At 44.6% G+C, this 21,424-nt stretch overlaps 1 protein-coding gene and 1 pseudogene across 2 annotated transcripts in view; one reads left to right on the top strand and one right to left on the bottom strand.

Annotated features, from left to right (window-relative positions):
* Positions 1 to 147: 147 nt before the first annotated feature.
* The window catches only part of kcnd1 (potassium voltage-gated channel, Shal-related subfamily, member 1), a 35,153-nt gene continuing 13,876 nt past the window's right edge, over positions 148 to 21,424 (bottom strand). Inside the window, exons 4-10 of one of the 2 annotated variants that reach the window (XR_009797589.1) lie at positions 20,165 to 20,877; positions 8,123 to 8,285; positions 7,278 to 7,361; positions 6,978 to 7,073; positions 4,276 to 4,526; positions 3,635 to 3,939; positions 148 to 1,497 (exon numbers count right to left, since the gene is read on the bottom strand). Coding sequence is in view for 1 of the 2 variants with exons in the window: in XM_061838206.1 (XP_061694190.1) it covers positions 3,732 to 3,939; positions 4,276 to 4,526; positions 6,978 to 7,073; positions 7,278 to 7,361; positions 8,123 to 8,285; positions 20,165 to 20,877 (1,515 nt within the window). In the remaining variant the exon portion in view is untranslated. Of the gene's footprint in view, positions 3,940 to 4,275; positions 4,527 to 6,977; positions 7,074 to 7,277; positions 7,362 to 8,122; positions 8,286 to 20,164; positions 20,878 to 21,424 lie in introns of both variants that reach the window. The other variant, XM_061838206.1, reaches the window with a different exon arrangement.
* LOC133497389 (5S ribosomal RNA) lies at positions 2,639 to 2,757 on the top strand (annotated as a pseudogene).

The raw sequence follows: 21,424 nt of genomic DNA, 5'->3' as shown, positions 1-21,424 counted from the left end.
AAAACGTAAAAGTGGATAAACACGTGCTTGAGATCGTTCTAAGTTATTAAAAACAAATACTACAACTGGATAGACGTGTTTTAATCTTCTTACAAAAAAAGGACACCAGTTTGTTGTTATGTCATTTATTTGTTTAAAGAATATACATGTCTGTGCTTTAATCATTTTTTTAAAATCATTATTATTAATTTGTTCACTGAACTCCCTCACCCCTCCCACTTTTGTCAACATGTTCATACTTATGTTTGTTAGAATTAGCAACAGTTGTCACTGACGTCATTGTTCTTGTGGCCCCCTTGGACACTTGGGCTATTTTCTTTCTGAGGCGCAGATTTGAGCGCAAATTAGCATCTGCCATTGCTAATATTATTGCCGTTTACACAGCCATCTTGGACACTTCGGTTACTTCCTTTGTGAGGCGTAAATGTTAGCGCAAGTTATCGTTAGCAAGGAATAAAGCACTAACATTAGCGATTGTCGCCGTGACAATCTTGAATGCGTCGGCTACTTCCTGCGTGATGCGCGAATCTTCACTAAGAAATTGCAGTAAAGTTAGCCATTGTTGTCCTGGCCTCTTTGGACCCTTCTTGTTTGATGTGCAAACGTTAGTGCAAACTAGCAATACCTAAAGGCCCCTTTATACTCCGGCGCTAACGGCCGACCGACCGCATTGCATCCCGACTGACACATTGGGTCACGTGGCTCCTACGCATCACGTCACGCACATACGGCAAAAATTATTGCTGCTCGTGGAATGAGATAATTTCTTTCGTCAGTTTAGTTACACACACTACGTACCACCTGCACCGCCACCTTCTTGATCGATTTTGCCGCATCATTAAACGTATCATGTGGTCATCTAGGTCCATCTGTACTAGCAGACACTGTTCCATGGTCGCCAACGTTGCTGCTTTGTTCCTTGTCCCCGGAAGGAAAGCAAAAGTGGAAATGGCCAAACAATGCAAACGAAAGCTCCACCATGTGGCGTCCTCGCCAACACCTGCCGAAGCGACACCACTGACTTGGAGAAAAACCGCAGCATATAGAAAGGCAAACCGCGCACGGGATAGCCGCAGTGACGTCAGCGCGGTGACCGCTTGTCCGAGTATAAAGGAGCCTTAACACCGATGCAACTTTCCCCTAACGTTAGCCTATTTTTGGCGTGGCCACCTGAGACATGACTGCTACATCCTGTGTGAGGTACAAATTAACATCAGTCGCCATTAACGTTAGCTCCTGCTAATTCCCGTGAGAGGCTCAATTTGCACAGGAACGACTGAGTGGACAGAAACTCTCACCATATTGTTTGTCAACACATTCATGCTGAAATTATCATCACTTGTGCTAACAGCATAGTTTACTTTTTATTTGTGGGTTCAGAAGAAGAAGTCCAGTGAACAAGAGTGCGTTGAGATCAAATACCTACAACGGTATCCATGCATAGTAGTGACGTCTCTCAGCATTCCGGCCCAGGAACATTCCTGAATGTTGCCATGTCTCGGTGGTTGAAAGGAAACAAAAACCATCAGAAAGTCGTCATGCAAAATAAGAAAAGACATTTTTCCCCCTCCGTGATCTTTATTCTACGCTACGCTGGCTAAAGTTGAAGTCATACGAGGCTCATGCACAGACCAGGTGGTGACCTTTTTTTTTTTTTTTTTTTTTTTTTTTTTTTTTTTTTACGGGGGGAGGGTGTTGATTGACAGGTGCAGGTGAACGTTTATGATACAAAATATGTTACAATTTGTGCTTGGTCACACGCTCAAACACGCTCGCTTCTGAGTGGCCCAGGAAAGAAATTGAGGAATGTCAAAGTGGCCACGTGCACAAAAGCAGCATTTATGTTTAAGCTAGCAGCCGGTCAAGTTTGGGCTCGGGTTTCTTCCATCACAACAACAAATATGACTTGACATTTGTATCATGAATTATTATTCTCAAAAGTGTCAATTAGTTTTGAAAAATCTTACTGATTACTCAGCAAAGGGCTGATGACGAGGACATTGTTTGTCTGTATGTTCTCGGGCATTGGCTGGGGTCCAGTCCATAAACCGTAGAAACCTTTCCAATCTTGCAAAACTGGATTTAGAAACAATGTCTGCAGCTTCACCATCTCAGTTGGATGGATTTTTTGGGCTGGGCAGCAGGCTGGGACGTATACATTTTGGCATGAGATCTTCGCAGAACCCCCGAAATAACCATCGAGGGTCATCTCGGCCTATTTTATTGCGACTACATCACGCAGTTAACCGCCAACTTCTGCCTAAAACCCGAAAATCCCTCTTCGCTGAAGTGGTTTGTGTTATTTGGGCCAGTCCTGCGACATGAGGGGAAGCCTTATTTTATATACATGGTGATTTTTTTTTTCCCTTATTAATACAAATTTGGCAAACTTTGTAACCCTTTTCTGTGGTGTGTCAAATTTACAAGACCTTTTTTGGGCCTCTTTGGTGGATCTTTAAAATGCATTGCTGTCAAGCTTCCTTGTCGGAGGGAGGCAATGCATGAGATCAAGAGGGTGCGGATCCATTTCGGCCAATCTGGGTTTTGTCAGCTTATTGTTGTATTTATTGCATTGTTTAGATTTAAAACAGAGTTTGGGAGGAGGACGTAACAGGACAATGGTCACGTCATGCGACTACCTTACGGCCACGCTTCCATGAGAACGCCCAATCTCGTCAGATCTCGGAAGCTAAGCGGGTTTGACCCTGGTTAGTACTTGGATGGGAGACCGCCTGAGAATACCAGGTGCTGTAAGCTTCTCTCCCCGGCGAAATGCAGAGGTGTTGCGTCAGGAAGGGCATCCGGAGTAAAACTGTGCCAAACAAATACGCGTGCATCTAAGATGACACGCTGTGGCGAGCCCTAACGAGACGAGCCGAAAGGAAAAGAAGGTAGCGTCGTCCGACTGTCAACATTTATGGCCACGACTGACTGGCGCAATGTTTGTACCATTTTAACACATGACAGTGTAATAAATTAGCATGTCAGTGAATGATCATCTGCTATTGTATTGATGTGATGTTCATTTTACTGAGCATTGTGAAAAATAGGCGATCTGGAAGCAATACTGTTGTTCCTTTAAGATGGGCTGATATCCAATCTATGAGTGCCCTGACGTTGACTGGAAATCACTCCAGAATGTACCACACCTTCTCATCCAAAGTCAGGTGAGATACATCTTGGACGATCTCAGGGCACAGACAGAAAAAAAAAAGGACCGGTCCACCAACCAATGTCAAGTCACAAATAGACCAACAATGGACTGGCCACTAGTCAATAGACAGGAAAGATGGAACTGGGATTCAAACCCCACGTGTGAAGGAGGTGTGCTAATCAGTTGGCCGCCATGCTGCGAACAAATCAACAATCTAACCAAAATGTTATGCTTGACGTGTTTAATCAGTTGTAGAGTTTTTGTTTGTTTTCTTTTGTTAAATGTAAAACACTATTATTGTATGATGGAAGAAAGTTGACCTCGCAATTTTTGATTCCTCAACTCGCTTGTCAAACACGCAACACACAAACATTTCGTCCTATTTTAGATGACTGACAATAACTTCCTGCTTTGCTTATTTGGATGTCCACTTTCATCATCGACTGAGGACAAAGCCGGGAAGTGTTTTTCTGTCTCTACCCGCAATTCCTCGGCCAGCTGCGGACTGTCAGCGGCGACGGGCGTCAGGCAGGCAAAAGGTGGGTGCGGGGCGGTTGTGGTCAGGCCCTGGCAGAGGTTACAAGGAGGAGATCTTGACGGCGTCAGAAGTGTAGGCGGTGGCGCGCGTGTTGCGCAGGATGCCACCCGGGATGGCAGCGGGCGAGGGCGGCAGGCTCTCGTCGGGCGTGTTGGCAGGCGGCGTGGGGATGCTTATGATGGCGGCGCTGAAGTCTTGCTCGCCACAGTTAAGCTTGAGGTTGATCTGAGCGTTGAGGCTGGAACGACTGACACACAAACGGACACGTCAGCAACAACGTGAGGATGCTATTTGTGTATAAATTATTTGTGAATGCTGAAGAGCTGACTCCGTATCGATGTGGAGAGCATCGAAATGTTGAAATGTAGAACGTGAGGCAAAGCTGGGACGGCGTGAAGCGGTCGAGAAATGTGAAAGGAGCAAATAACTATATGAAATGTCTACATTTGTTTTGTGAAAATGAGCAAAGTAACAATTAATAAATGTGCCGATTTATTTTGGGAACATCGAATATGGTGCGTGAATGCTCTTCAGTATTCCAAACAAAAGAAACGATGTGATTTGTTGCCGTCTTATGGTTTACGTCTGCGGTGGGCCTGGCACGCCCTTTCCGTGTAGCGTGTCCAGCTCCTGCACGCTGCCGCGGCTCACGGACACGGTGGAGTTGGCCAGTCGCATGGCCGCTCGCCTCCGGACCCGACGGGGGCAGCAGCCTGTGGAGTGGTTGAGCGCCCCCTGTTGGCTGGACAGGGAGGTGCTGCGGCTGGTCCGGAAGCCCACCGACTCTGTGATGCACAACTCGCTGTAGTTGAGTTCGTCTGTGAACTCGTGGTTCTGTGGAGGGGAAATGTGGGCTGATTGGAACTGCGTAGCCACTCCCACCACTTGCTGCTCCTGTCCTGTGACTCCTGTCCTAGCCCATCCTCACATCACATCCTGACAGGGGGAAGGAAGCACTGCCCGTATCACCGCGCTCAGCCCGTCTCGCCTTGCCTTCACTAGGAAAGGTTGTTCATAAAAAAACAACATTATTTGAGCCCTATCTGCTACTGTGCTCGGCTCCCCCAAAAAATAGAAAATGCTTTGTGGTGGACATAAGCGTACTGATGCAATCAAATCAGGTCCACATTTAATATTTCTACCTCCACAGCGCTGAAGTGCAGCCATGCTTATCATTGCCTATATTATTCATCCATTTTCTTTGCTGCTTATCCTCACGAGGGTCGCGGGGAGTGCTGGAGCTTTCCCAGCTGTCAACGGGCAGGAGGCAGGGGACACCCTGAACTGGTTGCCAGCTAATCGCAGGGCACATGGAGACAGACAACAGTCGCACTCACAATCACACCTAGGGGCAATTTAGAGTGTCCAATTTATGTTGCATGTTTTGGGGATGTGGGAGGAAACCGGAGTGCCCGGAGGAAACCCACACAGGCACGGGGAGAACATGTAAACTCCGCACAGGCGGGGCCGGGTTCGAACCTGGGTCCACGCAACTGTGAGGCCAACGCTTTACCAGCTGAACCACCGTGCCGCTGTTGCCTATAGTAAGCAGAGCAAAAAGATGCAGATGCAGCAAAGACTCGAGAACTTCAACTCACAATCCAGGCTAAACTTAGTGCCTTTCTAACGCACAAATATCTGAGAACAGTTAGGATGTATCACTTGAACATACTTCCTTGACACCAATTCCAATGGAACCTTATTTTTGGAGGCCCTAAATTTCGTACAATTGAGTTAGTATGACTTTTTCCATCACAACGTCATCCCCATTTTCTTTCATCCGCTCAGATTTCCTACAAAACTCCATGACTCGGCCAATTATTTTGCGGAAACGAGGGCCCACACAAAACATCCTCGGCATTTGTGAGTCATTCTGCTGTTGTCATCAAGTGAGCATCACCGTGTGCGTTCATCTGAAGCATTTCGTTAAAATCCATTTTTTTTCCCTTTTTTTTGTTCGACCATCCATCCATTTCCCATCTAGCTACTATCATGGGTGTGCAGGAGCCTATTCTGACCGACTCTGGGCGAGACGATAGGTACACCCTGAACTGGTCGCCAGCCAACTGCAGGGCAAATACCGGTATAAACAACCATTTGCACTCTCATTCACACCAAGACCCAATTTAGAATTTTCAATTAACCACCCTTGCATATTTTTGGGATGAGGGAGGAAAACAGAGTACCTGGAGAAAATCCACACAGAAATGAGGAGAACATGCAAACCGCTCAGAGGCAAGGCTGAATATGAATCTGTTGTCGTGCTTATTGTCATTATTATTATTATTATAGTCACATACAGTCTTCTTTTCCTTTCGGCTTGTCTCATTAGGGGTCGCCACAGTGTGTCATCTTTTTCCATATAAGCCTATCTCCTGCATCTTCCTCTCTACCACCCACCGTCCTCATGTCTTCCCTCACATCATCCATCAACCTTTTCTTTGGTCTTCCTCTCGCTCTTTTGCCTGCCAGCGCCATCTTCAGCACGCTTCTACCAATATACTCACTCTCTCAAGTCCAAACCATCGAAGTCTGCTCTCTCTAACCTTGTGTCCAAAACATCCAACTTTGGCTGTCCCTCTAATGAGCTCATTTCTGATCCTATCCAACCTGGTCACTCCGAGCGAGAACCTCAACATCTTCATTTCTGCCACCTCCAGTTCTGCTTCCTGTTGTCTCTTCAGTGCCACCGTCTCTAATCCGTACATCATGGCCGGCCTCACCACTGTTTTATAAACTTTGCTGCCCTTCATCCTAGCAGAGACTCTTCTGTCACATAACACACCAGACACCTTGCGCCAACTGTTCCACCCTGCTTGGACCTGTTTCTTCACTTCCTTCCCACACTCTCCATTGCTCTGGATTGTTGACCCCCAAGTATTTGAAGTCGTCCACCCTCGCTATGTCTTCTCCCTGGAGCCTCACTCTACTCCCTCCACCTTTCTCATTCACGCACATATGTTCTGTTTTACTTCGGCTAATCTTCATTCCTCTCCTTTCCAGTGCGTGCCTCCATCTTTCTAATTGTTCCTCTGCATGCTCCCTGCTTTCACTGCAGATCACGATATCATCTGCAATCATCATGCTCCAAGGGGATTCCAGTCTAACCTCATCTGTCAGCCTATCCATTACCACAGCAAACAGGAAGGGGCTCAGAGCTGATCCCTGATGCAGTCCCACCTCCACCTTAAAGTCTTCTGTCACAACCTACAGCACACCTCACCACTGTACTTATTATTGTCACATACAGTGATAATGGCAAAGACTAAAGCATATTTTACTGACCGTGGTCTTCTCTAAACAGTGAAGAAGGTGATGATGTTGATGCTCGAACGCCGACTTGTTCCTTACGCACAGAGCGCCGCTGTCGCTGTCGCGGTCCTGCACAGTCACGCAAGCACACGTATGATCAGAAAGTGTACACTGAGACTGAGGACAAGCTGCATTGTGGTGTTGTAAGTGGTAAATGGTTCAAATAGACTTCAAAGATCAGCAATCCAAATATATAAATATATATTTTTTTTTTGCACAGTATCCTTCAAGCACAAATTGTTTTTATTGTGTACGTGCGAGTACGTATCTCACCCCAAGAGCTCGATCTTCTTTGTATTGCAGGAAGGCGTTAGTAGTTCCTTTCTTTGCCATGCGGATTCGAGCCAAGCGCACTTTCTGTGAGATACATTCCATTTTCACATTGTGCTGAGCTCTTTTGCGTAGTTACGGACGTGTAGTAAACATACATAGTGTGTTATAAGGGGCATAGTCAGTTACAGTAGTGTATCAGTAGTAGTGGTGCAGGTAGTCCTGCAGTGGACCGAGAACTTGGAATAGTGTATCGAGAGAAGTGTAGTAAATGTAGTGTAGTGAGAGTCATGTAGTTACAGTACTATAGTTTCAGAGAGTTTTGTACTTGGTTAGTTCAGTGAAAAGTAATTAGTGCAGTATGGCAGTATTGTAGGAGAACTTTAAACTAGTGTAGTGATGTGATGAGATTATGGTACTTGATATAGTGTAGTGATTAAGAATAGTGTAGAGTCATATAACGAGAGTATTCCAGTTTAAATTTGTGTAGTTATGGTAAAATAGTTACATTGGTACAGTGGGATGAGTAGGGTGGTAAGAGTACTGTTACTACAAATGTGTACTGAGAGTAGTGTAGCAAGTTAAGTGAGAGTAATTTGTTAAGCGTATTTAGCAAGAATAGGCAGTTCGTGTAGTGTAATAACAGGAGTGTAAGTTAAAGTAGTGTAGTTCAGAGTTGGGTTGTCCACTGCTTGGTGTAGTCAGAGTAGTAAATTCAGGTACAGTACATAGTTTCGTCCAGTTTTAATTATTATTATTATTATTTTTTTTTTTAATGTAATGAATGCGAAGATGTGATTGTGTTGACGTTGCCGTTGATGATATGGTGATTTTCCCGGTGCACCGACCTGCTGCGCTCGCATCTTGTCTGCGCGCTGGTTCTGGTGGTAGATTCGACTGAAGTTGGACACGATGACGGGCACGGGGAGGGCGATGACCAGCACGCCGCTCAGCGAGCAGATGGAGCCGAAAATCTTCCCGGCGATGGTGTTGGGAACCATGTCGCCGTACCTGCGTCCACAATGTTTTAATCAATGACTGCGGCTTCGACGGTGTCACGATCAGGTGCAATTTATTAGTTTGTCAGCATTCTAGAAAATGTTAAGACTCAGGAGTGAGTCTAGGTCGAGTGAGCCCCTGACCTCATTTTGTAATGTATACTTCTGAATTGTGATCGAACTTTTTAAACCTTGAAAAAGTCTACATTTTGTTACTCTATGCTGCTGCATTCTGAGCCAACAGATGCCACTGTAAGCTCAATAATGCAGTTCTCAAACCACCAAAGCGACAAAAGGAAACAAGAGAAATGATTATTAAATGGAAATGAACTGTTATGATAAATTTGAAATATAGAAATATATCAGTGCTCATCTTCACTCAATGACCATGTTGTATATTTATCCTGTTTTGTATTTACAAAATGACTCCAACATTGATTTTCAGTGTAAACTATACATTGAGGTGCATCAAATTTTAATTTGTTTTTTTCTTACCATTAGTCTAAAAAGCAAAGAACAAAAAACAAAAAACAAACAAAAAAAAAACACACACACCTTATCTTGGCATATAATGCATCACAGAAACATTTCATATCACATCAGATACATTGTTCAATAAGACTTTGTGCTTCAATTCGCTAGTGACAGCTTCAAGTGCCTGTTTAGCTTATTAGCTAATAGCTACATAGTTATACACATGATAAACCCCTGTCAGAGTAATTCAAGGGGTGTCGAAGCATTGCCGTGTGATCAATTGTCATTTCATATATTGTGTTGGGGTTGCCAATCACGCATGACATGGCCATTCACGTTATTGTTAACACAACTAGGAATGTGTGTAGCGGTTCTGACCATAGATATAAACTCTATAGAGCTCGTGCACGTGACGTCACAGTTTGCACGGGGCCATATTGCCGGTCAAGCCTAGCTGCTCTGCACTGCGGGAGCCGTTGAACCAGAGCAGATTTTGCTAATTGCCCGAGACCTGTCGTGCTGTTGGCTGTCACAACAGAGGAGACAGATATTCAAAGAGGTCGTTCTGTGGAATACCAGATGAAAAGTCCAGAAAAGATCGATGGATTTCGGCAATTAAATGTGATGGGACGGTGCCCAACCAAAATACACACACAGCTGTGTAGCGATCAGTTCATTTCAATAGGAATTATTCTTCATCTCAAATTACCAATTAGTATCTATAATGCCAAATCGACTCATTTGAGAACAATGCGTATTTAAAAAAAAAAAATTGCAGAGGTTTATGGAGGTTAAGTGTGGCCGCAATCGCTTCTGTGTACGTTCCGTGGAGGTGTCTCCGGCCTCTTTTTTTTTTTCTGATCATAGTTAATGAATGAGAGTTTGTGTAATACCAGGGGTCATTTATTTAAATATTGGTATTTGTATTGAATACTAGCAGAAAAGATCGATGGATTCTGGCAAAGGTTAATGTGTGGCTGAATACGCTTCCGTGTTCAGGAGCCGTCTCTCCCTGTCACTATGTCGGATTTATTCTTGATTGAGAACAGATCCAGCAACGAAGTACTTTTATGCGTCCAGACTTTTCTACACTTCCAAACTCTTCCGTGTAAATCTCGACGACTTACTCACCACATGTGTCGATCCAGTTATCCAAAACAAGCAGAAGCGGGTTAACAGTCCAATTTGTTATCAGTGGAAACATTGACTTCGGCATTAAATATGGGTCCTCTGTGCCAAGTGTCTCTCGTTTTTCCACGTTCCTTCGTTTATTATCACCTTCTAAATGTTTAACGGTATCAGACAAAACTGTGGGCATCGAGCTACAAGACGTATTTTTGTTTTGTCTCACCAGAATTAACTTGCAACAATGCTTTGTTTGACTGGATCACGTGATTTTATGGCGTAGGTGCACGAGCTCTATAAAGGACATGTCTGTGTGGCAGCCATGTTGGGGAATCGATATTCCCTTCAAAGGCAATGAATGCATGGAAATTGAAATTGTTGTTACTTTCATTTCTGAAAAGAATTTCATGAGGTTTCCGTTTTTTGTCAATGTCAAAGCATGTGCCATCACCACACTATTCTAAGAGGGAAAATAACAAACAATATACGTAATGAATTTGAGGGCGAATTCATGGGGTGGCCTAAGGCAAGTTTTAGGTGGCCTTCATCACAGACAAAACAGGGCTGGCCTAACCACTGTGGATTCATAGTTACGTTTTTGAACACACACAAAACAGTGACTTTTGAACAATTTCATATTCATAATTTTGAACTTAAGTCACTGAACAGTCACTCATCTGAGTTGTCAGATGAAGTGATATTGTTCAAAGTGTCAACACTTGTCATTAGGTCAACACGGTATAATAAGGTTTTTCCACATGCAAAGATTTTTATGATGAATTTTCGTGTCATCATGCTTTATCGGTTTAGTAAAGAGCAACCATGACCTATGACTGACTGGCGACCAGTTCAGGGTGTTGTCTTCCTTGTGCGGATAAGCAGCTTTGAAGATGGAGGAATGGATGGATAGGGAAAAACTGGTTAATTCCAAAATAATGGCCGATGGTGTTTAGGGGGGGGGGGGGTGTCAGGGGCATGGCCAAGCCACTGCCTTGGTCGGTACCGCCTCTGACTGCTGTCACGCAGCTGCTGTACATTGGACACTAATTAGCCCAGGCATGTCAGTTGGGAATGTGTCATCGGCATTTGCCAGTTCGTTGTGTTTGTATTAGGGCGTTTTGCGATACTCCGCTACTGTGCGTAAATTGTCACAGCTTATCTGTGCCTCCTTAGCCTTGTTACGTTTTGTTCACATGACAAGTGTTGCCTCATAGTCACGGGACCTTGCTTCATGTTTTTGGATCTTGCCTATAGCCTAGCGTTTTTGTGCCTCTGCCTATTTTGGACTGCTTATTGGTATTCGACTTTTGTTTGGAATAAAACCACGCTTAATATCATGTCCTCGTCTCGGAGTCCTGCATTTGGGCCCGCCCCCGTGCCTCGTGCTCATGACAGGAGGGGTTCCTGTTGAGGCTGTCATTCAAAGTTAGTATAAGTAATAAAGATGTAATCAAATGTAATTATATTACTTTGAGAAAGGAATTGAAATAGTAACACTACTCCGACATTTTTAGCAGAGTAACTTGTTATTGTAATCAAATCGATCCATCCATCCATTTTCTTTTGCCGCTTATCCTCACGAGGGTCGCCGGGAGTGCTGGAGCCAATCCCAGCTGTCAACGGGCAGGAGGGGGGGTACACCCTGAACTGGTTGCCAGCCAATCGCAGGGCAAACAGAGACAAACAGCCACCATCACAATCAAACCTCGGGCCAATTTAGAGTGTCCAATTAATGTTAGATGTTTTTGGGTTGCGGGAGGAAACCCACGTAGGCACGGGGAGAACATGCAAACGCCATACAGGCAGGGCCGGGATCGAACCTGGGTCCTCAGAACTGTGAGGCCAACGTTTTACCAACTGCTCCACCGTGCCACCTAATCAAATACATTTTCAAAGTAATCTTCCCAATACTGATGATCAGTCAGGAGGGGATGCATATTTATCATTTAACGTATATGTTTAGTCATGTCTGTGTCCTTGTGGACAAGAGGTGGGCGGGGTTGATTTTGATTCATGTAAAATACTTTGAGTGGCATTTTCTGCATGAAAAGTGCTCCGCATATGAAGTTTGATCGATTGATCCTCATGTCACATGTTGCTATCACCTTATGTCATCCACTTGTCACATGTCATCCTCCAGTCACTTGATGTCGTCATCATTACATTTCATCTTCATGCCGGACGCACGCACGCGCAAAAGCAGAGGCGAGGGTGGCACTTGGTCAGACATCGGGACAAATAAAGGTTTCACAAGAGTGGGAGGTCCCACAAGGGCTGGGTCATCCCGGTTCTAGTGTTTAAATATTTCATGATGGGATTATGTCATCCCGCACTCAACACAGAGGGAAACTCTGAGAAGGGAATGTTCTAGAAGAGCGGCAACAACACTTGAAAAAAAAAAAAAAAAAAAAGAATGTCAGAGGGTCGAATGGTCGCCGTGACAACTGTCAGACAAACCAACGTGAATCTGACAGGCATCCTGCTAGTACACGAGGAGTATTGGAAGGAAACGACAAAAAAAGGAGAAAATGCCAACATGGAGAGAGAGAAGGAAATGAAGACATGAGAAGGGCAGAAGGAAGGCAGGATAGGAGAGGAGGAAACGGAAACCTGAGGAGACAAGGTGAGAAGGAAATGATGACGTGAGGAAAGAGGATGAGAAGGAAATGAGAAGATGGAGAGAAAATGAAATTGAGATCATGGGGGAAGAGGAAGGCAGCAAGAAAATGACAAATGGAAATAAGGAGGTGCAAAAACTGTCAGAAAAGGAAACGAGAATGTGACAAGACAAGGAGGGAAGGAAACGAGGAAGAAATGGGGACACGAGGAGAGAAGTAAAGATAAGTCATTTAGGAAATATGAGACAAGGACAAAGATATAAGAAGACAAGTACAGACAATTAAATAAGGAGACAAGGACAGAAGGTAATGACAAAATGAGGAGAAAGGAAGGAAGGAAGGAAGGAAGCAAAGAGGTTTATCCATCTATCCATCCATTATCCAAGCCGCTCATCCTTACAAGGGTCACGGGAGAGCCAGAGCCTAACCCAGGCCGCTTCGGGGGGAAAAGTGGACTACACCCTGAACTGGTAGCCTGTCAGTCGCAGGGCAGATATCGACACCATCGCCGAGCGGGAATCGATCCCACGCTACCCGCACCAAAGTCAGGCGCGTGTAAGCACTACACCAGCAGTGACTCGCAAAGAGGTTTAATGGATCTAAAAGTAGACACACCGATTCCAGATCAGGCATGATAACAATTCAAAAATAATACTAATGAAACGAAAACTCCATTAGTCGTCAACTGACCAATCGGACGATCATCTGGATGCTTATCAGCCAATGGTGATTCAGCACAGAGAGCCAATGCTAATTGGATTATTGTTCACTCCACTCGGAGGAGGCAGAAAGTCCTCCTGTGGGCTGTACACTCGCGTAAAAAAAAAACAAAAACACCATCACTGACTTCCACTTTCAAGCGCTTTCATTTTGGAAGGAGCTGAATGCTCTCATTTCATAGTCAACTCTCACAGATCTCATTTTGTATTTGAGTTTGAGATCTCACTTGCCGGGATCTCACGCTGTAGTTGGCCAACAATCTTAAATACAAAGATTTATCTGTGCGGTGTTCTGTGTTGATAATATCAGAGCGCAGTACACAAATTATGACCAGAGCTGTTAAATGACAGATTTTTTAAAAATGTTCATGTGTGGAGCCAGTCACAGATTTAAAAAAATGAAAAAAATCTTTTAATATTTGAAAAGTCCCTGTGTGTTTTTCAGGTCTGACATGATCATTGTCTCCCCATTGGCAGCCTTTGCACCCGTCTGTAATTAAAATCAAACTTTAGAAACACATCCTTGTGTCCTAGCCAACTACACATCAATATCCAATCTTTCCTTCCTGTCCAAAATTCTTGAGAAACCAGTTGCAAAACAATAAAATGACTTTCTCCAAAAAAAAAAAAAAAAAAAAAAGATATGAGTGTGAGTCTTCATTCAGAATAAACCACCGTCCTGAGACTGCTCTAGTGAAAGTTATTAAACCCTTATTAAGGCCTTACTGACACACTTGACCACCAAATCCTCTTACTGAGATTAGAGCATCCCACTGGTATGGAAAGAACTTCATTTACTTTAAATCGTACTTCTTAGATCACCTGCAGTTTCCAAATATTGGTAAAAATATTGGAAAAATTTGGTCATGATGTCCTGCAGGGTTCTGTACCTTGACTCCTTAGTTTCCCCATGCTTCCCTTGTAGTATAGTATTATTCGAAGTAGTATTATTAGAAAAATCTCTTTCAGCTCCCACTGCTATGCTGATGACAGGCAACTCTACATATCGATGAAACCTGACGAAAATGGATGATCGATAATTTCCTACTACAGTACTGATAAAACCAAAGTAATTATGCTCGGCTCAGATGACCTCAGAACCGAAGTTTCTATTGTTATAGCTGCTTAGATTCCTTTGCACTCGCCCCAAGCTGCACAGTGAAAAAAACCGCAGTATCATTCATGACCAGGATTTATGATTCAACATTCACAGACAAAAGTGTTGACGACACAATTCTCTCCCTTGGGTGATCTTCGTTTTTTTGGGGGGAGGAATTTCTTGCCATTAGCCCAAGCTGATAAATTAGTAAATGCGCTCATTGACCTTTGGGCTCCATTACTGTAATTGTCTCCTAGCAGGTCGCTCCAGCAAGTTAAAGACTCAGCAACGTCTGAAATGCTGCAGTACTTATTACGACGAGAAGAAAAGATTGTCTCCTCGTCGCTGGCCTCACTCCACTGGCTTCCTATGAAATTTAGCTTCAAATTAAAAATCAAGCACCCATTATACCTTGAACAACTAGGCGTGTCCAATCAACCTACGAAAGCACTAAAGAGAGAGACGCAGGAAAAAAAAAAAAAACAAAAAAAACTTCACCTCTGTCTCTCTTTGCCCGTCTGTTGCTTTCTTTTTCACTCTCTATGCCGTTTTTTACTGCGTAAGGAATGTTTTCTTAGACCTGGTCCATGTCTAAAGTGCCCAGAGACGAGTTCTGTTGTGATTTGGCGCTACACATAATGTAAACAAAATTAAATTGAATTGTATTGCGTATTCAACTCAAGGCCTTCATGTTGTACTTGACTGTCTTGGCTGTCGTGTCGTGAGGCTGGGAAAAAAGTTAGGTGCATATTTCTATCCTGTCTTGTGGCAAAAGTCACAGCCTTGGTTCACAAGGACGTCGGATTCAAGTGTCGGCCGATCACTTCGAGTTCATCAAAAAGGCCGTCAGCTTAGTCGTCTTCCTGGTGCTCCTCATCTTTCGCCCTCTGCGATATCTTCCCCCTCCCCTTTGGCAGCCATGTTTAATTGATAATGTGATGATGAAAGTTGCAGGAGGAAGAATGCTGCTTCCGTGTTTTCTCCAGTCTGCTGAAGATGGGGATGCCACCTCTCCCTATTTGCATTTGAATATATTTCATCTTAGCGGTACTCTATTGTACAACCCCATTTCTATTGCAATATTTTGGGTCATACTCCTTGCAGAAGGACACGCCACGGCATATACAGTGAAGAAAATAAGTATGAGAACACCCTGCTACATTGCAAGGTCGCCCACTTAGAAATCATGGAGGGGTCTGAAATTTTCATCGTAGGTGCATGTCCACTGTGAGAGAGATCATCTAAAAAGAAAAATCCAGAAATCACATTGTATGATTTTTTTTAACGATTTATTTGTGTGAAACAGCTGCAAATAAGTATTTGAACACCTGAGAAAACCAATATTAATATTTGGTACAGCCTTTGTTTCCAATTACAGAGGTCAAAATTTCCTGTAGTTGTTCACCAGGTTTGCACACACACAGATCTTCTCTAGATCAGACAGGTTTCTGGGCTTTCTTTGAGAAACAACACGGAAAGATTTTCCATTAGGTTTAGGTCTGGAGACTGGCTAGGCCACGGCAGAACCTTGATATGGTTCTTACAGAGCCACTCCTTGGTTTTCTTGGCTGTGTGCTTTGGGTCATTGTCATGTTGAAAGACCCAGCCACGACCCATCTTCAATGCTCTGGCTGAGGGAAAGAGGTTGTGCCCCAATATCTCACAATACATGGCCGCGGTCACCCTCACCTTAATACAGTGGAGTCGTCCTGTCCCATGTGCAGAAAACCCCCCTCAAAGCATGTTGCTACCACCCCCATGCTTCACAGTCGGGATGGTGTTCTTGGGATGGAACTCATCATTTGTCTTCCTCCAAACACGGTTAGTGGAATTATGACCAAAAAGTTAAGTTTTGGTCTCATCTGACCACAAAACTTTCTCCCACGACTCCTCTGTATCATCTAAATGGTCTTTGACAAACTTAAAACAGGCCTTGACATGTGTTGGTTTAAGCAGGGGAACCTTCCGTACCATTCATGATTTCAAACCATGACATCTTAGTGTATTACTAACAATCACCTTGGAAACGGTGGTCCCAGCTCTTTTCATGTCATTGACCAAGTCATGTCGTGTAGTCCTGGGCTGATTCCTCACCTTTCTGAGGATCATTGAGACCCCACGAGGTGACATCTTGCATGGGGCTCCACTCCCATTGAGATTGACCGTCGTGTTTAGCTTCTTCCATTTTCTAATGATTGCTCCAACAGTGGACTTTCTCCATAGCCCTTTCCAGCCGTGTGGAGTTGTACAATTTTCTCTCTGGTATCTTTGGACAGCTCTTTGGACTCAGCCACGTTACATACATGAGTCTTACTGATTGTATGGGGTGGACAGGTGCCTTTATGCAGCTACCGACCTCACACAGGCGCATCTGACTCAGGATAATACATGGAGTGGAGGAAGACTTTTAAAGGCGGACTAACAGGTCTCTGAGGGTCAGAATTTTAGCTGATAGACAGGTGTTCAAATACTTATTTGCAGCTGCATCACACAAATTGTTAAAAAAATCGTACATTGTGATTTCTGGAATTTTCTTTTTAGATGATCTCTCTCACAGTGGACATGCACCTACGATGAATATTTCAGACACCTCTGTGATTTGTAAGTGGGAGAACTTGCAATATGGCAGGGTGTTCAAATACTTATTTTTTTTCCACTGTAAGCACACAGTACCACTCACTGGCATTCTACACGCTATAGTACACAGTTATTAGTTACAGTAACCTTCACTACTATATGCGTACACAGCAACAGTCACTACTTTGCCACGCGGTGACATTCATTTGTAACAGACACTGACATTTATTCGCACATCCTCGCACACAGTAACACATCATCTTCATCATCTATATTCAGCTCCGGTTATTTTGAGAGCACACTTCAAATAAAACAGCACATCTATCACCGTGTTAGTCGCCGATGAATGAATGAGTGAATGATGCGATTGGATAAGGGTCATGATAAAGTTTTCTCGCCTCAGCTACTAACTAGAAAGTCTTCCTCGGTGTTGCCGTCACTGCGCTGTGGCAGCCAGCGGAGCAGAGCAATAAAGAGAGCGGCAGACGCCGAGGGCTTGTGGCAACAACGTGAGCAAACAAAGAGCAGCAAAAAAAAACAAGACGGACAAAAGAAGAAGATTCTTTATCTTAGAGACAAAATACAAAAGCTGCTCCTGGCTGGGTCTGGGAATCAAACACACATTCTTTCCACTGCAAGACACCCACTATACACGCTACAACTCACTTACATATTTGACTGTGATGCTTTGAGATATGAGTTAAAAGTGTTCCCCATGGAAATGAATGGAAATGCAATTTATCTGCGTAGACTCACCAAAACGGCCTCTTATGACAACCTTTCAGGCACAATTCCAGATACCTGCGTGACTCAAACCATTCAAAGGCAACACACGAGAACCAGTCATGACTCACCCGACACGCTACAATCAAAGGATAAAGTCCGTGAGTCGCTTTGACCCCCCGTTCCAAATGAAGCGCTGACCTGACACCACTCGCCCAAGACGTCCCGCGGCGCGCTGTAACCGACTGCAACGAGCGACCAACACATTGCAACGCACTTTCATGCACCAAATGAAAGAAACATGACCCCCGACTCACACCAATCAAAGACAAATGAAAAGAAAGACGCAAGGGGTTCCCACCGCCTTTGACAAGGAAGGACTACACACGGTGACTGACCGCATCGTGGCACACGTTGGCAGCAAAGCACTACTTTTGTCTCAATGAAGCTCAACAACTCACTTCAACAGACTGTAGTTTCTTGCCGCTGAAATGCTACATGATGGTGACAAAGCACTGTTTTTCATTTCCAAACAAAGCTCCTCAATTCATTTCAACCCAGTTCCTTGATACCAAGATGGTGGCAGGGAACTTGTTTTTTTCTAAAATCACCTCCTAAAATCACTTCATTTTAGTCCGTGGGCAACAAAATAACACAAAATGGTGGCAAAGCACTACCTGTTGGAAAAAAAATCTGCTCCAAAACTCACGTCAACTTAGTTGAAACCACAAGATTACTTTTGTCTCAGCTCAGAAACTAATGTAAACATACTTTAGCTTCTTGGCACTAAAATCCCACAAGATGGTGACAACCTTTTTTTCCCCTCTAAATGAAGCACTTCAATTAACTTCAACCGAGTTCTTTCGCAACAAGATGGCAGTAAAGTACTACTTTTGTCATAAAACGAAGTCCCTCAACTCACTTTATTATAGTTCCGAGGAACCAAAATGAAGCAACATGCTGGCAAAGCACTACTTTTTAAAATTAAGCTCCTTCACTCACATCAACTTAGTTTGGCAGCACTGAGATGTCACATGACGATGGGAAAGTGCTACTTTTGCCGTAATGAAGCTCTGTAACTCATTTCAACATAGTTCCTTGGCACTGAGACACCATAAGATGGTAAGAAAGCACTGCTTTTTTCCTAGCTCGAGCTGCTCAATCTATCCATCCGTCCATCCATCCATCCATCCATCTGTCCATTTTTAACACCACTTATCCTGGGCTGGAGCCTATCCCAGCCGGGTGAATGGCGGACTACGCCGTGAACTGGTCGCCAGTCAGTCGCAGGGCACATCCATATATTTCACTTCAATTGAATTCTTTAACACCAAGATGGCAGCAAGGCACGGCGTTTGTCGAAAATGAACCATCTCAACTCATTTGATTATAGTCAGTTTAGAGGCAATGAAATGACACAATATGGTGGCAAAGTATTACTTTTTTTTTTTTGTTTTGTTTAGATTAAACTCCTCAACTCATTTCAACATAGATCCTTCCCACCAAGAGACAAGAAGACGGGAAAGACGATACACTGTGACCCGGGCCAATCGAAGACACTGTCTAAAAAGCTACACCCGACTACATGTTGCGAGTTATCACAAAAAGCAATGACATATTCCGATATACTACAATAAAGGACGAGACACTTTGACTCACAACAGCACACAACTGCCTGCTCTGACTCACTACGAGTGGAAGTGTGAAAGTGTGTGTTTGTCATAGGTGGGGAGAGTAGCCAAGTATTGTACGACATATATAGTAGTACCACAGTTCCTCTCTTGGTACTCTGTCATAGGCTTTCTCTAGATCCACAAAGACACAATGTAGCTCCTTCTGACCTTCTCTGTACTTTTCCACGAGCATCCTCAAGGCAAATAATGCATCTGTGGTACTCTTTCTAGGCATGAAACCATACTGTTGCTCGCAGATACTTACTTCTGTCCTGAGTCTAGCCTCCACAACTCTTTCCTATAACGTCATTGTGTGGCTCATCATCTTTATTCCTCTACAGTTCCCACAGCTCTGAACATCACCTTTGTTCTTAAAAATGGGAACTAGCACACTTTTCCTCCATTCCTCTGGCATTTTCTCTCTCGCTAGTATTCTTTTGAATAAGTTCGTCAAAAAACTCCACAGCCACCTCTCTAAATTGCTTCCATACCTCCACTGGTAGGTCATTAGGAATTATATATTCTACTGGGATATGCAATTTACCACAAGGCGTTTCAAGGTAGAAATGGGCTGAAATATCCACGTTTGACCAGACAGTGCCAGACAAATATTGCAAAACATGAAATCTGCTGTGTTCATGACTAGGGACGACCTTTCCAACGTGTTTGTCTATCCGTGACAACGCACACCCTGACCATTGTTCCACCCGCATACACTCTGCATACGTGTGGGCGGTGGCAGAATGAAGATTGGTCGCCACGCTCGAGCAGCGCGGCGTGGGAGGAGTACGCGGCAGGATGCGCAAACACCAGGCCAAAACGTGCGTGGTTGCTATGGCGACACACAAGCGGACACGGTAGGGAGGCAGGGAGGGATGACTCACCCCAGTGTCGTCATGGTGACGATGGTGTACCAGAAGGAGGCCGGGATGGAGGTGAAGGTGGAGCCCTTGGTCCCCTTCTCGGCGTAAAACATGACGGTGGCGAAGATGATGATGGCCATGGTGAGGGAGAAGAGCAGGAAGCCCAGCTCCGAGGCGCAGCTCTTGAGCGTGTAGCCCAGAATCCTCAGACCCTGCGAGTGGCGCGAGAACTTGAAGATCCGGAAGACACGGAAGACCCTCAGCGTGACAAAGGCGCCGCTCACGTCCTCGTTCTCAGGCATGACCAGGCCGATGTAGTAGGGCATGATGGCCACCACGTCGATGACCGACATGACCGAGCGCATGAACTTGCAGCGACTGGGCGCGGCGAACAGACGCATCAGATACTCAAAGGTGAAGATGAGCACGCACGCCGTGTCCATGCAGAAGAAGGCCAGCTGGTACTTCTCGCCGCACGGGAGCTCCTTGACGCTGCCCTTGAGGGGCCGGCACGGGACCGTCTCCACCACGTTGGCGATGACCGACACGGCGATGAAGAAGCCCGTCACGTAGTAGAAAACCAGCGCCATGGTGGACGTATGTGGGTTCTCGAAGGCTCTCCACAGACGCTCTCTGGGGGTGCTGTGCGGGGGCAGGGGCGCGTCCATAGCTTCGTTGGCTTCCGTGTCCTCGGCCAGACGCTCCTGGTTCTCCTTTTTCCGGTCTCGGTATTCCTTGGGAGCAGACGAGGGAACGTTAGCGACGACTTACGCACTAGAGTCATTAGCGCCGCACCTAAAAAGCCTTACAATTGCCTAAAGACGCTACGAGATCCCATCAAAGCACTACTTTGATCTAAAATGAAGCACCGCATCTCACTTCAACATAGTCACTTGGCACCAAGATTGAAGGAAAAAGGTGACTGTTTTTGAGGGGGTGGGGGTGGGGAGGGAGTTGTAGTATTACAACAAATTCATGTTTTTTGGGAGGGGGTGTAATGAGATGAAAAGTTGTCAACAACAATGTATTTTATTAAAAAAAAAAAAAATTGAGTGAAAAATTCAACTTTAACATAGCTCCTTGTACAAGATGCCAGAAGATGGTGGCAAAGCGATACCTTTATCTAAAATGAAGCCCGAAACTCACTTCAACATAGTTCCTAAGCACTAAAATGACACAAAATGACAACAACGCATTAATTTTGTCTAGACGAATTACTCAACTCAGTTCAACTGAGCTCCTTGGCCCCGAGATGCCACATGACAGCAAACCAGGACTTTT

The sequence above is a fragment of the Syngnathoides biaculeatus genome, chromosome 2 (genome assembly GCF_019802595.1).
Source record: "Syngnathoides biaculeatus isolate LvHL_M chromosome 2, ASM1980259v1, whole genome shotgun sequence".
Lineage (NCBI taxonomy): Eukaryota > Metazoa > Chordata > Actinopteri > Syngnathiformes > Syngnathidae > Syngnathoides > Syngnathoides biaculeatus.
Note: the sequence above shows the minus strand (reverse complement) of the source record. Positions and strands in the feature narration are given on the sequence as shown.